We start from the raw sequence: 17,513 nt of genomic DNA on the forward strand, positions 1-17,513 counted from the left end.
TAGTGAGCTTTCACTACTATTATAATAACAGGGACAAGCTGTGGGTGAAGCAGAAACCACTAACCAGAAGATGCTTGAACACTTTAAATAGTTTAATAATTCACCTAATGGTGCGCTCGCTACCTCCTTGCGTTCACCAATATTCATACTATTGACGCTATGGATATTATTGGTATTAGTGTTGCTGATCTGAGACCTGCCAAGCGTAAAGCCGAGCCCGCCACCAACGACAATGCTAGGGTAGTGTAGGTATTCGAGCAACGCGCTATGGGCACACGCTCAACTAATGGACCACATCCAAGACGAGCACCCAGTCTGCATGTCCGCTTGTGGTAGGCGGTGTAAACGTCTTGACGGTCGAGCTTTCACCACACAGAGTGGAACTAAGTGTGCTATACGTCCCACCCAACGGATCATACCAGCTTGCCTGCACATGGCAAGAATTCAGACTGCTCGTCTCAACCTGGAACGACGTCCCCATGGGGGTGTAGACCATAATCCAGTTACCACCACTATCCTTGGTCGCCGTGACCCTTGTATCGTCAGTACCAGGGTCTCCGAGTATAATGTCCTGTGCTGGCACACGCGTGAAGTAGGAGGTCGTGTTCCCTCTGTCCATTATAGCCTTCTTGATCCACTGCATCTGGTTGGATCCGGGCAGCACTAAATCCTGCGCCCAGTTGTTGCTAGGCCCACTACCATCTTCGGCGAAAAGACCGGGTATAGCGCATTGCTGAATGGCGTTTGCCCCGTAAGTTAGGCCCGCTGCGCCCGAGAACACCTAGTTTCTCCTGTCAGTCCTGCTTGTGGCCGTTCATCATGACAACCTCATCAGATTGCCGTTGATGGGTATAAAGCTCACCGCTTGCCAACTTCCAATTCGCACATCGCTAGCATTCCAAGATGCCTTATTGCTATTACCATTATTATACCTGTTCTCATAGTGCGCCTCATTATCAATGACTGGCCGCACACGACCACCAGGAACTGATCCGGCCGCGTACATGAGCTCGACCGGCTCCCACCCTCGGCGACAATTCCACCAAGGAATCGGAGGGTTCGGTGGATAGTCCGCATGACCAGATTGACTGGCGTCCAAGGTAAGCCATGTTCGGTTTCCGAAGAAAGCGTGTGCGAGTGCGAGAGGCCCACCCGTGAACCATTGGTTTGTCGGGTGGATTGTCATCAGTGGCGACCACGTCATGGCATTTTGGGCGGATGTTGCAGCAATAGCTTGTCGCTCACCGGCGACGATGCCATTTGCCAGGTCATCGTAGACTGGGGACCAGTCAATGACTTCGTAAGTTGGGGGTGCGCCACCATTCGTATAGTCGGCCTTGACGGCTGTCTTGTTTTGCCAGTAAGGGTTGGTGTCGCCAACAAGAGTCTTTGGGAGATAGGGGTATCGGTGGCCCAGAAACTCCCCGAATGGATATGCGGTGCTCGTATTAAGTACACTGCCCGAGTTATCTAATGTTTGTTAGACCGGTGTAAACTATGTTTTAACGAGGGTATGATCGATGACGCACCGCTGCTATGCACATATTTCCCCCATGCAGGAACCATGCAGATGCGAATGCCTTTACTCCATGCAAGCTCAACGACTGAATCGACGTAGGTCCAGTACGCCTCGTTGGGCTTCGTCACATCTTCGTTTATAAAAGGCAGGTCACCATTTCGGTTAGGATTATCGATACCTGCCTGGGTGAAGCCAACGGCTAGCACCATGGTGAATCCCTTGCTAGCTCGGTCCGAAAGATATACCTCAGCCTCGCTGAAGTTCAGGCGATGGAATAACAGCCATGCTGTGTCCGCCTGCCAGAAAAAAGGTTTCCCATCGTGCTCCTGGAGGAACCGACCATTAGAGGACGGAGTTATGGCATATTCCGCGGGAACCTGCCAGGCTGCTACCGCTTGCAAGATTGGGAGCGCGATATAAACGAGAGCGGATTTGAGGATCATAGTTGATCTTTAGCCAATTGCCACAACTATTTCCGTTCCGAACCAATTCTTTACGGTCATCATGGTGCAAATTCTTGGGCTTTTGAACCTTTCTAGTAGCTATCCTATGAGAGTAGATGAGCATGGAAGTCGAAGCGAACGGCAGTTTCAGCATTTTTACTGGACTAATTAATACATGCGCTAATGGGGAATTTCCCACCAGTAATCAATGTTCTGATAGCATTGCATGATTAAACCTGCTACTGCCGGGCATCGTGTTGAGATCCTTCCTGGATAAATGCAGATCTACCCCGCAATTTCGCTTCACAAGGAGGCATAGGGCTGACTTAACCAGGCAGGTCTTAGAGCATAGAAGCTAGAATAGGATACTCTAAGCACTTCTGCTGCGTAGCTAAGCTACTAAACCTTGGAGAATAAGATTTGTGCACGGCCTTGGACAACAGAGCCTTTCTCGGCAACCTTTTGGCCGACTCTGAAGATTGTCCACCAACCACAGAGGAGAATATGCAACTAGGTTGATTATAACATCTCTGAACCCCCATCTCGTGTACTCCTCATGTCATATCATACTTCTCCTTGCACCTAATCATGGCAGCAATATTGTTCTCCTGCCTATTGCTGGGCAGTTCGGCCTGGGGAAATGTCAATCACCAGAACAGCACATACACCAACCCAATTCTACCCGGCTTTCATCCCGACCCCAGTTGTATATTTGTTCCATCGTGGGACAATACCTACTTCTGTGCGTCGAGCAGCTTTAATGTCTTTCCTGGGATACCCATTCACGCCTCCAAGGACTTGCGGAATTGGAAACTGATTGGAAATGCTATCTCCAGGCCGGAGATGCTGCCCAAGTTGGCAACCACAATCAAGGATACAAGTGGCGTATGGGCGCCGACACTTAGATACCATGATGAAAGCAGCGACAGTAATATGAACAGAAGCGATCATGGCAAAGGTAGATTTTGGATCAGTACAACGCTTGTGTTTGATGATTTAGCTGCCGACAATGAATCCCGTTGGGATAATTTTGTCATAAGCACCGATGACCCGTTCAAATCAGATAGCTGGACGGATCCCGTGCATTTCGACTTTGGTGGCTACGATACCTCGTTATTTTGGGATGATGATGAACAGGTCTATGTAACCGGAAGCCATGAATATAAAGTCTGGCCTGGGGTACAAACTGCCACGATTAATCTGCAGACAGGCGAAACAGGAACTTGGTTGAATCCCTGGAATGGCACGGGAGGCCTAGCACCAGAGGGCCCACATCTATATAAGAAAGACGATTATTACTACCTACTGCTCGCAGAAGGTGGCACAGGAGAAGGACATATGGTCACCATGGCGCGGTCGAGGAATATCAACGGACCTTATGAGCCCGCGCCCCATAATCCTGTACTCACAAACGCCAACACAACTGCTTTCTTCCAAGCCGTGGGCCACGCCGATCTGTTCCAGGATGTGCATGGTAGCTGGTGGGCAGTCGCCTTATCAACGCGCTCTGGACCTGATTCTAAAAATTATCCGATGGGAAGAGAGACGGTGCTAACCCCCGTTACTTGGGAAAAGGCCGAGTGGCCAATCTTTCAAAGTGTTAGCGGGATCATCAACGGATGGGGACTTCCTTCAGACCCAGTCCTTGTCTCTGACGGTGAAGGCCCTTATGTCGATAACCCTGATCATCTTACCTTCCCGCCGAACTCTACGTTGCCATTGCATCTGATACATTGGCGACTACCAACACCCGATACCTACCTCGTATCACCGCCAGGATCTGAGAATTCCCTGGTACTTCGTTCCTCAGTACTCAATCTAACCTCTACCGATGGACTATCCACAGGCGGTCAGGGCCAGACTTTTATTGGCCGACGACAAACTGACAGTCTTTTCACGTATCAAGTAGACATCAACGCTGCCAATCTGCGAGCCCATGAAGACGAAGTGGGCGTCAGCGTATTTCTGACAGAAGCCTACCATTTCGATCTGGGTATCGTCCTTCTTCCACAAGCAAACAATACTGACACGTTTACTGAGTTGGCACCCTTTTTCCGTTTTCGTGGAATGTCAGGCTATTCTCTCCCAGAGACTGTGTTCCCATTCCCACCGGATATGTCTATCGATACACCGATCACGCTGGAAGTCAAAGCGTTTAACTGGACACACTACTCATTTGCCGCGGGTCCGGGCGAGGCGAGGCATCTCATGCAGACATACGGGGTCGCGCGTGGAGAGCAGTTAAGTGCAGGCTTTACGGGGACCTTACTTGGACCTTATGCCACGACGAATGGTAGGGAGGGAAGTGTGAACGGGGATTTTGAGGTGGCGGTTGGTAACTGGACGTATTTACCACAAGGGCAGATTATCAATTAGGGGTGGGAATTTCTCTCCTTTTGCAATCTTGCTTGTCAGGGGTTTCACCCGGTACGGATCAATTAGAGAAAAAGGATGAATTATATGTGGTAAACATTTACATGTGGAGAGAACGAAATAGATATCATTGCAAATCCCATATGGCTGTCCACCCACATCTCGTTACTCCCCACATAAGCCCAGATCGCGCCAAATATTGTCGGCAAACGCCGGACTTTCGTGAACGAATGGGTTCTCGTTCATTTCTATATCCTTATAATCCGAGTGCATCATTGCAGGACTCGCAGTCGAGGCTGGAGCTGGCCACATTCCATCTAATGAGAAGAAGTTGGACTCTCCAGATACAACCTCTTGCAAGTTTGCTATTTCTGACCACGACAGAGGCTCGTCATCCACCGGTTCCTCAGTACTCGAGTCCGCAAAAGGAGACGATATCGGCAGGTTGGGCTCCTTATATCGGAGGAACGACGGCAGGATGGTAAATGAACTGGGGGCTTCTAGGGCGCCGCGGCCTGTCGAGATAGAATAATCCACAACAGCAACAAGCTCAAAATAGACGGATGGTTTGCTTCTGAGGAGCTCAGAGAACCCTCCCTTAGAATGTCGATTGGTGGTAGCCACAGCTATTTGAGATGGTTCATCGGAAAGCTGGTTTTGCTGTTTCGCGGGGCCAAGGCCGCAGCGGGATACGGACAAGTCGAACAGCTGTACTATATGTCGAATCCAGGAAGAAATATAGGCCACATCGTAACGTATCGAGTACAGGCGGGAAATCTCAGTGTAAAATCGAAGAAGCTGCTCTTGGCGATGTCGGTCTATATCGTTCCGACTCAGTCGAAGATTGATATTTAGCAATATTTGAGGCGCAACGGTGTATGCGACAACGCCGATTGGCAGATGACCTGCTGTGCCGTCAATCACAAACCTTTTGACTCTCTCATTCATCGTCATAAGAGCATCCATTAAGTGCAGCTCCTGGGCCTCCAGATCACGGGCAGTAGACTCCCTGTCCTTTTGAACAGAGAGACAAAAGGATATGTAATGATAGAGTACTAGCCGAGCGGACCTGGCGAACAGAGAGAGAACATAGATTAGCCCAGTAACTGCTGTCATCGGGGAGTATTTCTTACTGGTAGTATAAAGATATTAATTGACAATAAAAGGCGACCGATTGGTGCCACTGGCCATCTGATGAAGAGACCTGAATCATGTGGTTTGATTCCCAGAATTGAAGACGCTCTTTGAGATCATCCGTTCGAGCCAGGATTAGAGCTGAGTCTTGTCCAAAGGTTAGGGGGTCACCTGGAGGATAGACCGTCATAAGTAGCAACGTCATCGCTACAGCCAAGTGGCACTGGCTGGTGAGTATGTCAATCAGTCTTTTTTTCGTTGCAGCGTCGTAGACCTCCGAGGTGTGGACTTCATCTTCTAGGTCTTCACGCGTGAGGGGAGAATGTGACGCTACGTCAAAGTGATATGGGAGGATCTGGAGAGCTCGTCGCACTCCTAAAGAGAGGAGCCTATCACGAATGATTAAGCACCACCAAAGACGTTTAAGCGTAACTCGAGTAGTTTTCTCATTAGCAGGGCAACGATGATAGACATGGGCCTTCAGTGCACGCGCGTGCTGGATCCCAAGTGCTAGCCACGTCGTGTTGCTGAGTTGATCTATGCTAGAGCACCGGTACGTGAGCAGAATTGCAGCTTGACAAAGCCGAAGCTGATCATTCTCGAGGTTGAAATCATAAATCAACTAGTGATTATTTTAGACCTTCTTTCAGCGCAAGTTATGGGGCCATGAGTATTCAGTGGGTGCCGGTACCTTAGCGCGCTTGTAGAAAGTATCTCGGAGAGCAATTATTGATTGCGCACCGCTTCTTTTCACGTATTCCACGGGGAGATACTGTGGTATTGTTAGTTAAAGGATATGTGGTTTCGAAGGAAGACATACGCTGCTTGCGACAAATAACATCGTCTGAAAGAGGAGCAGGGAGAAGGGCTTGCCTCGTTCTCGCTGTCGAAATACAGGCCAGAATTCGGCCTCATTGATAACGGGTAAGCAGGGATGCACATAAAGAAAGTAGTGCGAAATAAGGGTCTCGAGAAATTCACCCGACGGTACATTGAAACACTTCTGGGAATCCAGGTAGGCAATATCTGACGCTGGCAGACGATCGAGATTGGGGACATTTAGGTAGGGGTAGTATGCAAAAGGGACCAACGTTGATGATATTGAAGCTCTGGCACCTGCGATGAATGAGCGGTTATACTACATCACTTATAGTGTCTGTTGGGCAACTAGGCTATACCGGAACATTGTATTTGACGTTGCGCCGGCTTCAGGCAAGCTGCGTTATGATCCTCCCTCTGTTCCTTAGCGTCGTTTGGATCCTGGGGACAATCGTCACCCCTAGTCTCCGGCGGGTGATCATCATCACCTTTTCGCTTTGGTGCAAGGCAGCGAGGCAGCTTTCTTGGAGGGAGAACGCAGGCCCAGCCGTCCAGGCGGCAGTTGACGCATGGTGGCCCTTCTATGGACAGGTTACAACGGACCTTTCTACGTCGACAATGCTGGCATGCCAGAGGCGCCCGACGCGTTCGCCGCGCTCTTTGTCCATGGATCCCATCTGCAGACCCATCGACCATCTGCTGGCGTGGATTAGCTGATATATGTGTGCTCATGGTCAAGACTGTAATTGATATGCCCTGACGCTTCTGCGTGTGAGGTCGGGTGCAGCTAGCATCATGGTGAGATTCATGAGACCTGATCGGTGTCCTTCTTTCCCCGCAGTTCCGGTCGTTTAACTCTAAAATTGCTACTAAACTGTGGGGTAAAGGTAATTCATGGTCGGAAAAGACGGTCGTCGATCCATCCAAACATATCAGGCTATGAACGACGCTGATCGTCGGCGAAATGTAACTCCGGTCATCCGAGCCAAGGACAAGCTGCATAAGAAGTGCATAAACCTGACGAAAGGATTGGGTGCCCGCACTTGACGTCGTGGGCCGGGCCTCGGTTATCCACAACCTTCCAAAGACTAGCTGCTCATTCGTTCGAAGGTGACAAGAGAGTTCTGAAGCTTGGGATATAGCCGCCGCTGTCATTATAGAAGCCTTTATTAAAGACAGAGCGTGGGAACAACACATACAGTAGTAGGAATACGCGTTTACCAAACACACTTCGTCTGACCCATTTATTGTCCGAATGGATACGTTGCGGGCTTCGGCAATCGCTAGCGGCGTGGCCACGCACCTTCTCCTTTATCGATTTGGCGAATGGGATGTTAAAGCGCCTAGTATTGTGAGAACATATATCCTACTTAGCGCAACCCTCTTCTATGCGGAACGAGCAGCTTTACTGGACAGGTTCACGAGTCACGCGCCTCCAAAATGGGCAATTACAGTCACTGTATATCACATCCTTGGGGTCTACGCTAGTTTGCTCTTTTATCGCGCTTTTTGGCATCGTCTTCGTGGATATCCTGGGCCATTCCTCGCCAGGCTTTCAAATTTCTACGTCACTTCACTCTCTGCTAAGAGTCTGCATCTCTACGAGGAGGTTCAAAAGCTACATCAACAATATGGCGACTATGTTCGACTAGGTGATTCTTCTTCTGGCTAGTTTCTCATTGCCTGTCTAACTCATTTGCCTGGTATTTTGTTAGGCCCCACGGAGCTCTCGATAGCCGATCCTAGAGCAGTAAAAGCACTTTATAGTGGCCAGGCGAAAGTGAGCAAAGGACCATGGTATACCGTTTTGGAGCCTCGGGTATCTCTCCAGATGTCGAGAGACAAAAAGGAACACTCCCGCCGAAGGAAGGTGTGGGATCAAGGCTTTAGTTCCAAAGGTGTGTTAATATGCCGTACTACCCCATACTCTCTGTCTTCTAACCAGCTTAATAATTCAGCACTGCGCGATTATGAGCCTCGTGTTTCTCATTACGCCGAGCAGCTTCTCGAAGCCGTCCGGAAGAATCTTGGCAAGCCAATGGATATGTCGAAGTGGTTTAATTACTACAGCTTCGATGTCATGGGCGATCTGTCGTTTGGGAAATCCTTTAACATGTTGGTTGGCGGGAAAGATACATACTTTTCGACGCAGTTACATGCAGATATGAAGAGTATTGGTCTGTTTAGTCACCTGACATGGCTATTTCCATTTTTCAAAAGAATCCCTATCCTCAATTCAGACTATCTCAAATTTTGGAATTGGGTTGGAGACAGAGTGGAGGAAAGAATCATGGTATGAAGGGGCTCCCCAATAGAAATCTATGGAAAAGGCAAGACTAACGAAAGCTCTACAGAATAACCCAGACCGTCCAGATGTGTTTTCATGGATCCTTGATGCTTATCAAAATGGCCCAAAGACAAAGCAGGATCACCTCGACCTACACGGTGATGCTTACCTAATTATTGTTGCAGGAAGGTAAGGGACTTTCTCACAGACGTGCTAGCATTGATCAATATATAATGAACTAACATCGGTAGTGATACTACTGCTGCCACCTTGACGAATCTGTTCTTCCATCTTGCCGCGGACCACACATGGCAAACAAAGCTCCAGGAAGAACTAGACGCTTTGTCTGACTTGGCCCAGGAGAAGCTGACAGGTGTCAAATTACTGGACGCACTTATCAATGAAACTCTGAGATTACATCCTGCTGTACCATCTGGCACCCAACGAATGACGCCTCCAGAGGGTCTCCAGATGGGTGATAAGTTTATTCCTGGTGACGTGATGGTTTGCATTCCGACACACACATTGTTCCGAGGTATGTTGTTAAGCCAAGAATTATCTAAACAGTACAGAGTGATGCTCACGCTTCATAGACGAACGAGCCTTTGTCCAGCCTGACGAGTTCCTTCCTGAGAGGTGGATGACGCAGCCGGAGCTAGTAAAAGACGCATCCGTCTTCATTCCGTTCAATGCAGGTATGTTCAGGAGATTTGAGCTCATTATAACGCCACATTCCAAAAATGCCTTTTCCTGCGATACTAACGCATATGCTTAGGCCCCTATTCCTGCGTTGGGAAGCAACTTGCCATGATGGAGCTCCGTCGTGTGACTGCCGAGATTCTTACTAGATATCATGTCGAATTTGCTGAAGGTCAAACCACTGAAGATTTCCTGGATGGTAAGAGAGATACATTTACTCTGGTTACTGCCCCTCTGAAGCTGGTATTCCGTGAGAGGTGATAGAGCAATTTTCCCCGGCAAGCGTGAGAGAAATTTGGGTAGTATTGGTGGACAAGAAAGGCATTTCTTTACAGTGGGGCTACTGCATTTTCGTAAAAGTAATAAATATCTCAGAATCCCGTTCAGATCAGGATTTCTTGACATTGTTGTCTCAGTAGATTAGGAAATCACCAAATATGTGAGGGCCCGGGAGTTAGTCTTCCGGCCTCATAGATAGAGCAAAACATAAATTTAAATTTAAAATCAGTTGGCACATTTCTGTATGTGTATGCAAGGGTCTAGGAGGAATGGTGCTTTCCCTGATGCCATAATCTTCCAGACTAGACTCTACATCAAGCATAACCAGTATTCATTTGACTGAACTGTCTCTGCGAAGAGATATATATTTTGGTAATTCACTACAGAATCCAGGAATGAATGAGGTATTTAGATGTATGATGTACCACCTCTAGAAGCACAAGAACTACATATCATAATTAAACCAGAAACCTTCGAGCCACAATAGAATCTGAAGTTATCAAAGAGCATAAACTACCGGACGTACGGCGACTTGCACCTTGTTCGGTGTGGATAATTCGCATAGCCTAGGCATCGGCCCGAGGCAGAAAGATAAGCTTCATCAACATGTCTACCATCAGGCCCCGCGCCAAGACGAAACGTTAATCTGGGAAGCAGCATGCAAGACGAATTATAGTTTTATTTATCGGACTCTGGTCCCCACTGCGGTGGGATGGAATACTCAAACCATCCTAACCTCCCTGATCCCCGGTTACTGAAAGAGAATTCTGTCCTCCCAATAAAAGTATGATTACCACAACCGCCATCGTTGCTCGTGAGCCCGAGCAGCCACTGAGCATAAATTGGGCCCTGGAAGAGGTCGAGGTATATACGCCTGGTGAAGGGGAAATTCTGGTGGAAATGCGTGCGACAGGCATCTGTCATACAGATATAGTTCTATCATCTGTACCGTCTGGAAGCCTTGGAATCCAGTACCCAAAGATACTGGGACATGAAGGTATTTCATTATCTGCACATTCCTGCCGTTGTATACACTACGGCATGAACAAGATGAATAGAGAAACGGATCTTGGTTCCATGTATGCTAAACGGTCACAGGAGCCGGTATTGTACGAGCGCGAGGCCAGAACGTGAAATCCGTCGAGGTCGGAGATCCAGTCTTACTCTCCTACTACTCCTGTTCATCCTGCGAATCATGTCAGAACTCGCATCCAGCATATTGCGACGTCTTTGCCAAGGAGAATTACGTTGGACGGCAGGGAGGAATGAAAATATGCAAAGCTGGGGAAGAGCCCTGGTCCATGTACTTTGGTCAGTCTAGCTTTGCCCGACATAGTATAGTCAGCGAAGTTAGCGTTGTCAACGTCAAAAATATGCTCAGGAGTGAGGACGAGCTCAAGCTCTTTGCGCCATTGGGATGTGGATTTCAAACTGGAATGGGCGCTATCCTGAACACTTCAAATGCTGGCCCGGATGATGTCGTGATGATATTGGGACTGGGCGCTGTTGGAATGGGGGCGCTTATGGTATGGTTTTGCTAGGTGCTGTGATGGGTGGTATTCTTAAGCTGACCTCAGCATTAATAGACTGCCAAAATCCGTGAATGCAAGGCAATAATTGTTGTCGATAAGGTTGAGACGCGCCTTGAGCACGCCAAAAGACTAGGGGCATCTCATACTATTAACACAGGGACCTTGGATAACACAGGCTTAAAGGATGCCGTTTGCCAATTATTTCCCTCCGGGGCTTCAGTGGTCATCGATACCACAGGGGTTCCTGCTCTGATTGAAGAAGGTCTCCAAGCTACACGGAAAAGAGGCAAGCTGGTGCTTATTGGGGTGGCTCCGTTAGGCTATGGGCTTAATGTCGATGTCGTGCAGCATGTAAACGTGAGTGACACTGAACCTCATCTCAAAAGTTTTCAGCGTTAACCATTTTCATTTTTCAATGATAGTCCGGCCGATCGATAATGGGGTGTATTGAAGGTGATTGTATTCCTGGCAAGGTTTGAGGCCCGCTCCTTTTACAATTCAAGGTATTGCAATTCCAAGACTAACGACAACAAAGGCCATCCCACAAATGATTCAATGGTATCGTGAAGGTCGCTTTCCAGTTGACGAGTTAGTCCAGTACTTTAATGTTTGTGGCCCTATTGATCTGACATTGTAACAATGCTCCCTGTGCTTACTGATACCTTTTGAAATACCTAGGCCGTCGAGTATGAACAAGCGCTGAAGGGCATGAAGGATGGGACCACAGTGAAACCAGTTCTGGTGTGGGAACAGTAGTGGCTGGATTCTATTATCCATTATCGGCTTGCCCACGGAATATCCCGAGGTAGTGAAATATATTATCAGGCTTACCATCAGTGTCGGCACCTGTATCTGTTATGAAGAAATATATATCTGGTAATTTGGCTTTTGAGCAACTATTCAAAACTAAAGACATCAAACCTTAACAAATCTCGTCATTCAACCACCAGGTGGCATGAGACTAGGGCTTAAAGGAATGAGTTGGTAGCTCTCTTCTCACATGAAAATGGCATTGGAATAGGTAAAGCTAGAAACAAAATGACATCGTTCAGATTCGGACTGCTGAGACAACTCACTAAGGCGAAGTAGAATACCTCAAGAGACGAGTTTAGCCAATTCGCTATTGACAGCCAAATTGGTTGTTGCGATCTCAGGGTACTGTGCCTTAGGAATGAATTCCAACTTCTTGACAGCCTCACGCTGGAAGATAAGACAGTGAGTAGATCCACCACTATGGAAAGCCCCAATGACATCTCCTTGCTTGATAGTCTTTCCTACTGCTGTATTATCGAACCAGTCACAGGTAGATACCTCAGACATTCCAACGGGCACAAAACCAACCAGCCCAATATTTGCACCGCCGTTGACATTAGTATCAACGACGAGGACACCACGTGCCGCGATATGGGTGATATAGCGCTGGGAGACGTCTGGACCAGCTGGGTCAGGACCGTTCGATCCTCCGAACCCCGCAGCAGCTGTTTCAGCGAAGTATGTTCCATCAATCAGGCTGCGATATTTAACTTCGCCGGTAACTGGGGCATTCCAGCAGTGATAGGAGTCGGCACTCAGGAAGGCTTGATAGACGGAGCCGCCGACGAAGCTGTCAACGTAGGATGCGGCCTTGTCGTCTTGAGTGGCTCCTAGCATATCATGAAGCGAGTATGGTGTTCCCTTGAGCCAAAAGGTGTTGCGGCGGGAGACGTCAGTGTCGAACGACAGAGGGAATGATTCACAGGCGTTGACAACAGCCGCCTTAGCTACGGGGCGAACACCGTCCTTAAATTTGCGAGTGAAGAACTCATCCCAACAAGCGTAGTTGAAGAAGTTGGTTGGGGTGCCTCCAGAGGGATGCTGGAATATTTCCGAGAACTTCTTTGGGTCCTCCTTGGGGGTGGCCTCGTTCGCCTTGTCCTCGAGCTGTTTGACCGCCTGGGCCGAACTCCATCCAGCATCGATCAGAGCCTGGTTGCCACCCTTATCGCCTTTGCCACCTGCTGTAGGGTCTTTGAGGAACTCATTCCACTTGTTCAAAATATTCTTGAGACACTCATTGACTCTCGTATCTAAGAAGAATTGGCGTCCGCTTGGCGTACCCATGGGCCAGTCAACGATGATATTGAATGGAAACCCGATCAGACCGCTGGGTACGTTTGGGTCCTTTCTCAAAAAGTACTCGGGCACCTCGGTGAGGAGGGTATTGAAGAGGTATAGCATGGTTTTGTAGTTCCGGACTTGCTTCCTGAGAGTGGTCGGGTCCCTATCATACGGCGCCTTTTCGGGGATTTCCTCGAACATGGAATGGGCGAGCATGTAAAGGGAAGAGTTGTTCTCAATGAGCTTTCGAAACGTCTCAACTGGGTTTACCTCGTCATTACGCAGTTTTCGAGGAATCTCTGCTTTGGTTTTATCCAGCAGGCTTGACAGCCAAGCTCGACGCAGCTTGACATTCTCGGGCATCCAATGCCCGTGGCCATGAAGGGAACTTCCCGTGGCTGGGGCGCCTGGGTCACGTTGGATGTAGGTAGGGATAATCCTGACTGACTGCATAGCTTTGACGAATACTCTGGATCTGTGACTGAATGGTGTTTGGAATAAATGTTCAGTAGAAGGGCTGTGTGGAATAGAAGATTCGGGGTTATATCTGTGGCCGCTTAGGGGCTTTTATAGTCAAACCCCTTTCACTGGACTAGCCAAAGTTGAATCACTTTCATCCTCCAGCGTCTCCAGTGAACCAAGATGCGGTCGATGACGTTGACCTTGTCCCGAAGATATGAGGGGCTTGCATGAAATCATGTAATGATTGACGTGGCTCAAAGCCATATGCATCTCTGGTGTGCACTCCATAACCAGACTTAGGACAGGAGACCAATGGACGCGAAACCAGAGCGTGGTTCCGTGAGTTCCGAATCGTTGGCTTCTTTTCCGCATTCAGGTCTAGATGATCGAGATTCTCATCGAATTATGGCATAGCTTGGCACCTTCAGCTAGGGGAGCTAGACTCACGAGTCTTCCACAAACCAAACTGCCAATACTGTATTACGTTGAGATGAGGCCTCTCCGCTATAGTTATCTCTTTGGTTCGACATTCCATAGGATACCGGACGGCTCCATGACCTGAATAACCTCCATTACGTAGATCAAGTCTCACATAGCTGCCTCAGTGATCATTACATATCTTAGCGTCCTAACGGTCAGCGGGTAGGGAACGATAGCAATTCAGTCATAGCTCTGACGGCACGGTTCGGGCCTTCGTGTGGAAACATGCATAAAGCAATGGCCTTGCTCTTTTTTTTTTGTTTTTCTTATTGCCGAAGAGCGGAGTCTTCCCCACTCATATGCATGCCACAGCTCAGCTGAGAATCAACCGTGAGGCATGCATGGTACATTTGTCATTGCTACCCAACCTGCAACATATTACCTGTTTTAAACCCCTCAATATGCAAGACATTGACAGCTTTCAAGCAACTCGATTATGAGACGCATGTCTCTGCCGAATGATATTAGGGGTGGTTCTGACAGATTTCAGCTCCTCGAAGCATTAAAAGCAAGGAATGATCTGTCGTATGCATACCATCCTTCCAAGGAATGTTTGATTGGGCGCTATCATGCAGGTTTGAAAGGGTCTGCGACACCAACGGAATGCATGTAACCTGATTGGAATCGATGTGATGACATGGTCCTTCACGGCTGCATTTTGTCGCATTTCAGCTACGAGGAAACTTGTCCCGGGTGCCGATCTTGGGGCCAATCCTTGCCTGAATAAACGATTTATACTGGTTTGCGTGTGCTGATTTCAATTGGCCCCACGGGGCTTTTCTGGGGTCTTTAATTCTTTTTCTGCATGGTTTTCTCAGACTAGAATATGCGTGTTTGAGTCATCGTGAGGGGTACGTGCGTCTAGAGCATCGAATTGTCGCATATCAGACTGGAACGATCGATCACCACCGGAGCTGAAGTTATTTTGTTAGCTATCAATATCTAGCTTCCACATATCGCAAAGGTCGCCGTCTTCCCCCTCCTCTCCTCCATAATTCAACCACACTTTGCAGGTTATTGGTTCATCTTGGCTAGTGATCAGGAGAGGATAAGCAAATGCTGCGTCCACTGTCACCTCTGCTACTGATCCTGGAAGGAAGTTTCACTTCGTCATTGACATGTACCGGGTTCGAAAGAACCGACGACGCCGACCGCAGTGTTGTGCGATATTACGCTACGCAAGTTCCTTTTGTACATACTCTCTCTGGTAATGGCTTTCGGAGATTCAGAAGCCCAAAAGGTCCACACTGGTGCTAGCAATGGCTGTTACTCTTTTAAGGCTCTTCAGTAGATAGAAGATATGGACGTGGTGGTTATGAAGATTGTGGTTGCTTTCTTTCACCTGAACAATTTGCCCTGGAGAATAAGGTGATGATCGTGGAAATTTGCTCAAACAGCCATAGGCAGCTAGAGCGGCATCCTGATGATTATATCCAACTCCTGAACAAATATGTTGAGTTGGCCTCGTATTTGCTGCCAAAGAATCGCGACAGCCCGCTGAATCGGCTTACCCTTCGTCATCCAGATTTAACCCAAATAATATTTTTATTTGTCCTGACTCGGGCGCTATTTCTTGCATCATTGATCGGCAACACGCGATAGTCGAGCCACGTCTCCTGGTTGCAGGCTATCCACGAGCATTCGAAAACCCGAACCCTGAAGAAGCCGCGAATCTCAAGGAGCCATCACTTCCTACTGACTACGACACCCTCTCGGGTGAGGCAAAGGTCGAAGCCGATGAGCTCCATCGACAACGCCTTCTCTCCCACTATTATCATGCCTTCAATGGTGACTTGAATAAAGCGCATCTTAGTGCTCTAAGGGATCCCCCTCCTTCATCCTCGGCAACACCTTGTCGGCAGGGCAGGGAGGCAATCGAGTGGAGAATTGATGACCTTGAACGGAGCCTTAATCCGTATGACCGAGTAATGGCCTCGCCTGCCTGATATAAAGGGTCTGGCCTGCCCTCCACAGTTTACCAGTGCTGACTTAGAGCAATTCTTCGAGAAGCAGGAACCGTTGGTCCATTTGAATGCGGCCCTGAACATGTGGAGAGACGAGCTTGGTGGTGCTAGCAAGGCTGGCTGGATTAGCAATGAAAACCAGGAATCTGCGCGACAGAAAGCTGTGGAACTCAAAGAGTCACTGATACCTATTGCTGAGGTAGACAAGGTTGATCTTGGTCTGTGGAAGGGGTGGCCACTCAGGGATCATGAGGAGAATAATTGAGAATTTGGATGAAGCGTGACCGAACGCAGATAGGTACATAGAATACTTCATTCCCTCGGGGTTTTGAAAGGCTCCTATATAAGATATTGGCGTTCTCAAGGTGCTTGCCTTCATTCTTAGACCTGTGGCGTTTTCCCACCAGACGTAAGGTACCCAAGATTGAGAATATATTACTATGAAAGCATTGTAATAATAGAAAAGAAAAAAGGAGAAAAGAAAAATAGAAAGTAAGGAAAGGAAGAAGAAAGAGTCCATATCCCATGGCCTTCAACCCCTCAAAGACAGTTCTCAACGACTAACCATAAAGGGAAGTATATCTTTGATACCACACAAGAATTCCATATCCATCAAGGCCTCCTCATACTAGATGCCCCCAGCGTTGTATATATATCCGTACCAGGTAGCTCTCCTACTAACCCTGGAAACTTCTCTTTGATGGCTCGACTGAACATATTGACCGGTGTTCTGCTTCGAGGAAGCACAGGATTCTGAGGTTTTGGGTTCTTTCGCCGACAGACAAACCCGATATAGAGGCCTATAGCAAATAGAAAGATGGCTCCGAATGGTATACCGACAATCATCCCTATCTTGGATGATTCGGAAAGCATTGAGAAGGTGCAATGGCAAAGATGATCTGCAGAGTCGGAGGGTGCCATAGTTGCGGTATGTTATGGCCAAGGTTTCTTAGGGCTTGAGGGGTGGTGTGTAGTGGATGTGAAAATTGTTTCCACAGACAATAGACACTCGCTAATTATGATGTTAGCCTGTCTTCCTTGGCCTTTTTATGGCATAGGCTCGTTACTATTAAAGATACCTGCTGTTTTGCGGGTCTTGATATCGGCAACGTAGTAGACCGGCTACCGTTGATGCTCTTTTCCATTGCAAGCCTAGATACTTGAACCGAGACCACAACGTCTTGTTATACAAAATGTCGAAACACAAGCCTTTCTACTACGGGCAAGACATGCTCTATATATTGTTGTTGCAGAACTTACCAGTGATTTTTAGTGATGCACATCCGATTCGGATGCCATTGTTTCGGAATATGACACAACGGTCCAAATCCCGACTTCTTATCCCCAACGTCTCATGGCGCGTAATAAAGAAAACACGTTAGATCATGGTCTTACCATAAGTGGCAGATTAGGGGTGTTGCCTTG

General features: G+C 48.1%; 7 protein-coding genes across 7 annotated transcripts; 4 read left to right on the forward strand and 3 right to left on the reverse strand.

The window, feature by feature from the left end:
• Positions 1–283: 283 nt before the first annotated feature.
• BDV27DRAFT_166879 (glycoside hydrolase family 140 protein) lies at positions 284–1,962 on the reverse strand (the record flags this gene model as incomplete). The annotated part of the gene is made up of 3 exons (XM_032074307.1): positions 284–781; positions 863–1,470; positions 1,530–1,962. 3 exons carry the CDS (start codon positions 1,960–1,962, stop codon positions 284–286), a joined length of 1,539 nt encoding a protein of 512 aa, XP_031924595.1.
• Positions 1,963–2,550: 588 nt separating this feature from the next.
• BDV27DRAFT_147741 (glycosyl hydrolase) lies at positions 2,551–4,338 on the forward strand (the record flags this gene model as incomplete). Its single annotated transcript, XM_032070797.1, has 1 exon — positions 2,551–4,338. The coding sequence occupies one exon, from the start codon at positions 2,551–2,553 to the stop codon at positions 4,336–4,338; it is 1,788 nt and encodes a 595-aa protein (XP_031924596.1).
• A 140-nt stretch (positions 4,339–4,478) lies between these two features.
• BDV27DRAFT_132950 (transcription factor domain-containing protein) lies at positions 4,479–7,151 on the reverse strand. Its single transcript, XM_032067986.1, has 5 exons — positions 6,648–7,151; positions 6,290–6,585; positions 6,161–6,241; positions 5,469–6,091; positions 4,479–5,404 (listed from the first exon to the last, which is right to left on the reverse strand). The coding sequence occupies exons 1-5, from the start codon at positions 7,018–7,020 to the stop codon at positions 4,501–4,503; spliced, it is 2,277 nt and encodes a 758-aa protein (XP_031924597.1). The 5' UTR covers positions 7,021–7,151; the 3' UTR covers positions 4,479–4,500.
• A 313-nt stretch (positions 7,152–7,464) lies between these two features.
• Positions 7,465–9,647, forward strand: BDV27DRAFT_27982 (cytochrome P450). The gene is made up of 7 exons (XM_032076208.1): positions 7,465–7,940; positions 8,004–8,186; positions 8,247–8,581; positions 8,643–8,764; positions 8,827–9,110; positions 9,169–9,270; positions 9,351–9,647. The coding sequence occupies exons 1-7, from the start codon at positions 7,544–7,546 to the stop codon at positions 9,533–9,535; spliced, it is 1,608 nt and encodes a 535-aa protein (XP_031924598.1). The 5' UTR covers positions 7,465–7,543; the 3' UTR covers positions 9,536–9,647.
• A 692-nt stretch (positions 9,648–10,339) lies between these two features.
• Positions 10,340–11,504, forward strand: BDV27DRAFT_147744 (chaperonin 10-like protein; the record flags this gene model as incomplete). Its single annotated transcript, XM_032070798.1, has 4 exons — positions 10,340–10,550; positions 10,652–11,079; positions 11,140–11,442; positions 11,472–11,504. The coding sequence occupies 4 exons, from the start codon at positions 10,340–10,342 to the stop codon at positions 11,502–11,504; spliced, it is 975 nt and encodes a 324-aa protein (XP_031924599.1).
• A 473-nt stretch (positions 11,505–11,977) lies between these two features.
• Positions 11,978–13,694, reverse strand: BDV27DRAFT_132953 (phosphatidylserine decarboxylase family protein). Its single transcript, XM_032067987.1, has one exon. The coding sequence runs from the start codon at positions 13,633–13,635 to the stop codon at positions 12,181–12,183; it is 1,455 nt and encodes a 484-aa protein (XP_031924600.1). The 5' UTR covers positions 13,636–13,694; the 3' UTR covers positions 11,978–12,180.
• A 1,801-nt stretch (positions 13,695–15,495) lies between these two features.
• BDV27DRAFT_160618 (uncharacterized protein) lies at positions 15,496–16,353 on the forward strand (the record flags this gene model as incomplete). Its single annotated transcript, XM_032073061.1, has 3 exons — positions 15,496–15,590; positions 15,650–16,039; positions 16,107–16,353. The coding sequence occupies 3 exons, from the start codon at positions 15,496–15,498 to the stop codon at positions 16,351–16,353; spliced, it is 732 nt and encodes a 243-aa protein (XP_031924601.1).
• Between the last annotated feature and the right edge of the window lie 1,160 nt (positions 16,354–17,513).

The sequence above is a fragment of the Aspergillus caelatus genome, assembly GCF_009193585.1.
Source record: "Aspergillus caelatus strain CBS 763.97 unplaced genomic scaffold BDV27scaffold_170, whole genome shotgun sequence".
Classification (NCBI taxonomy): Eukaryota; Fungi; Ascomycota; class Eurotiomycetes; order Eurotiales; family Aspergillaceae; genus Aspergillus; species Aspergillus caelatus.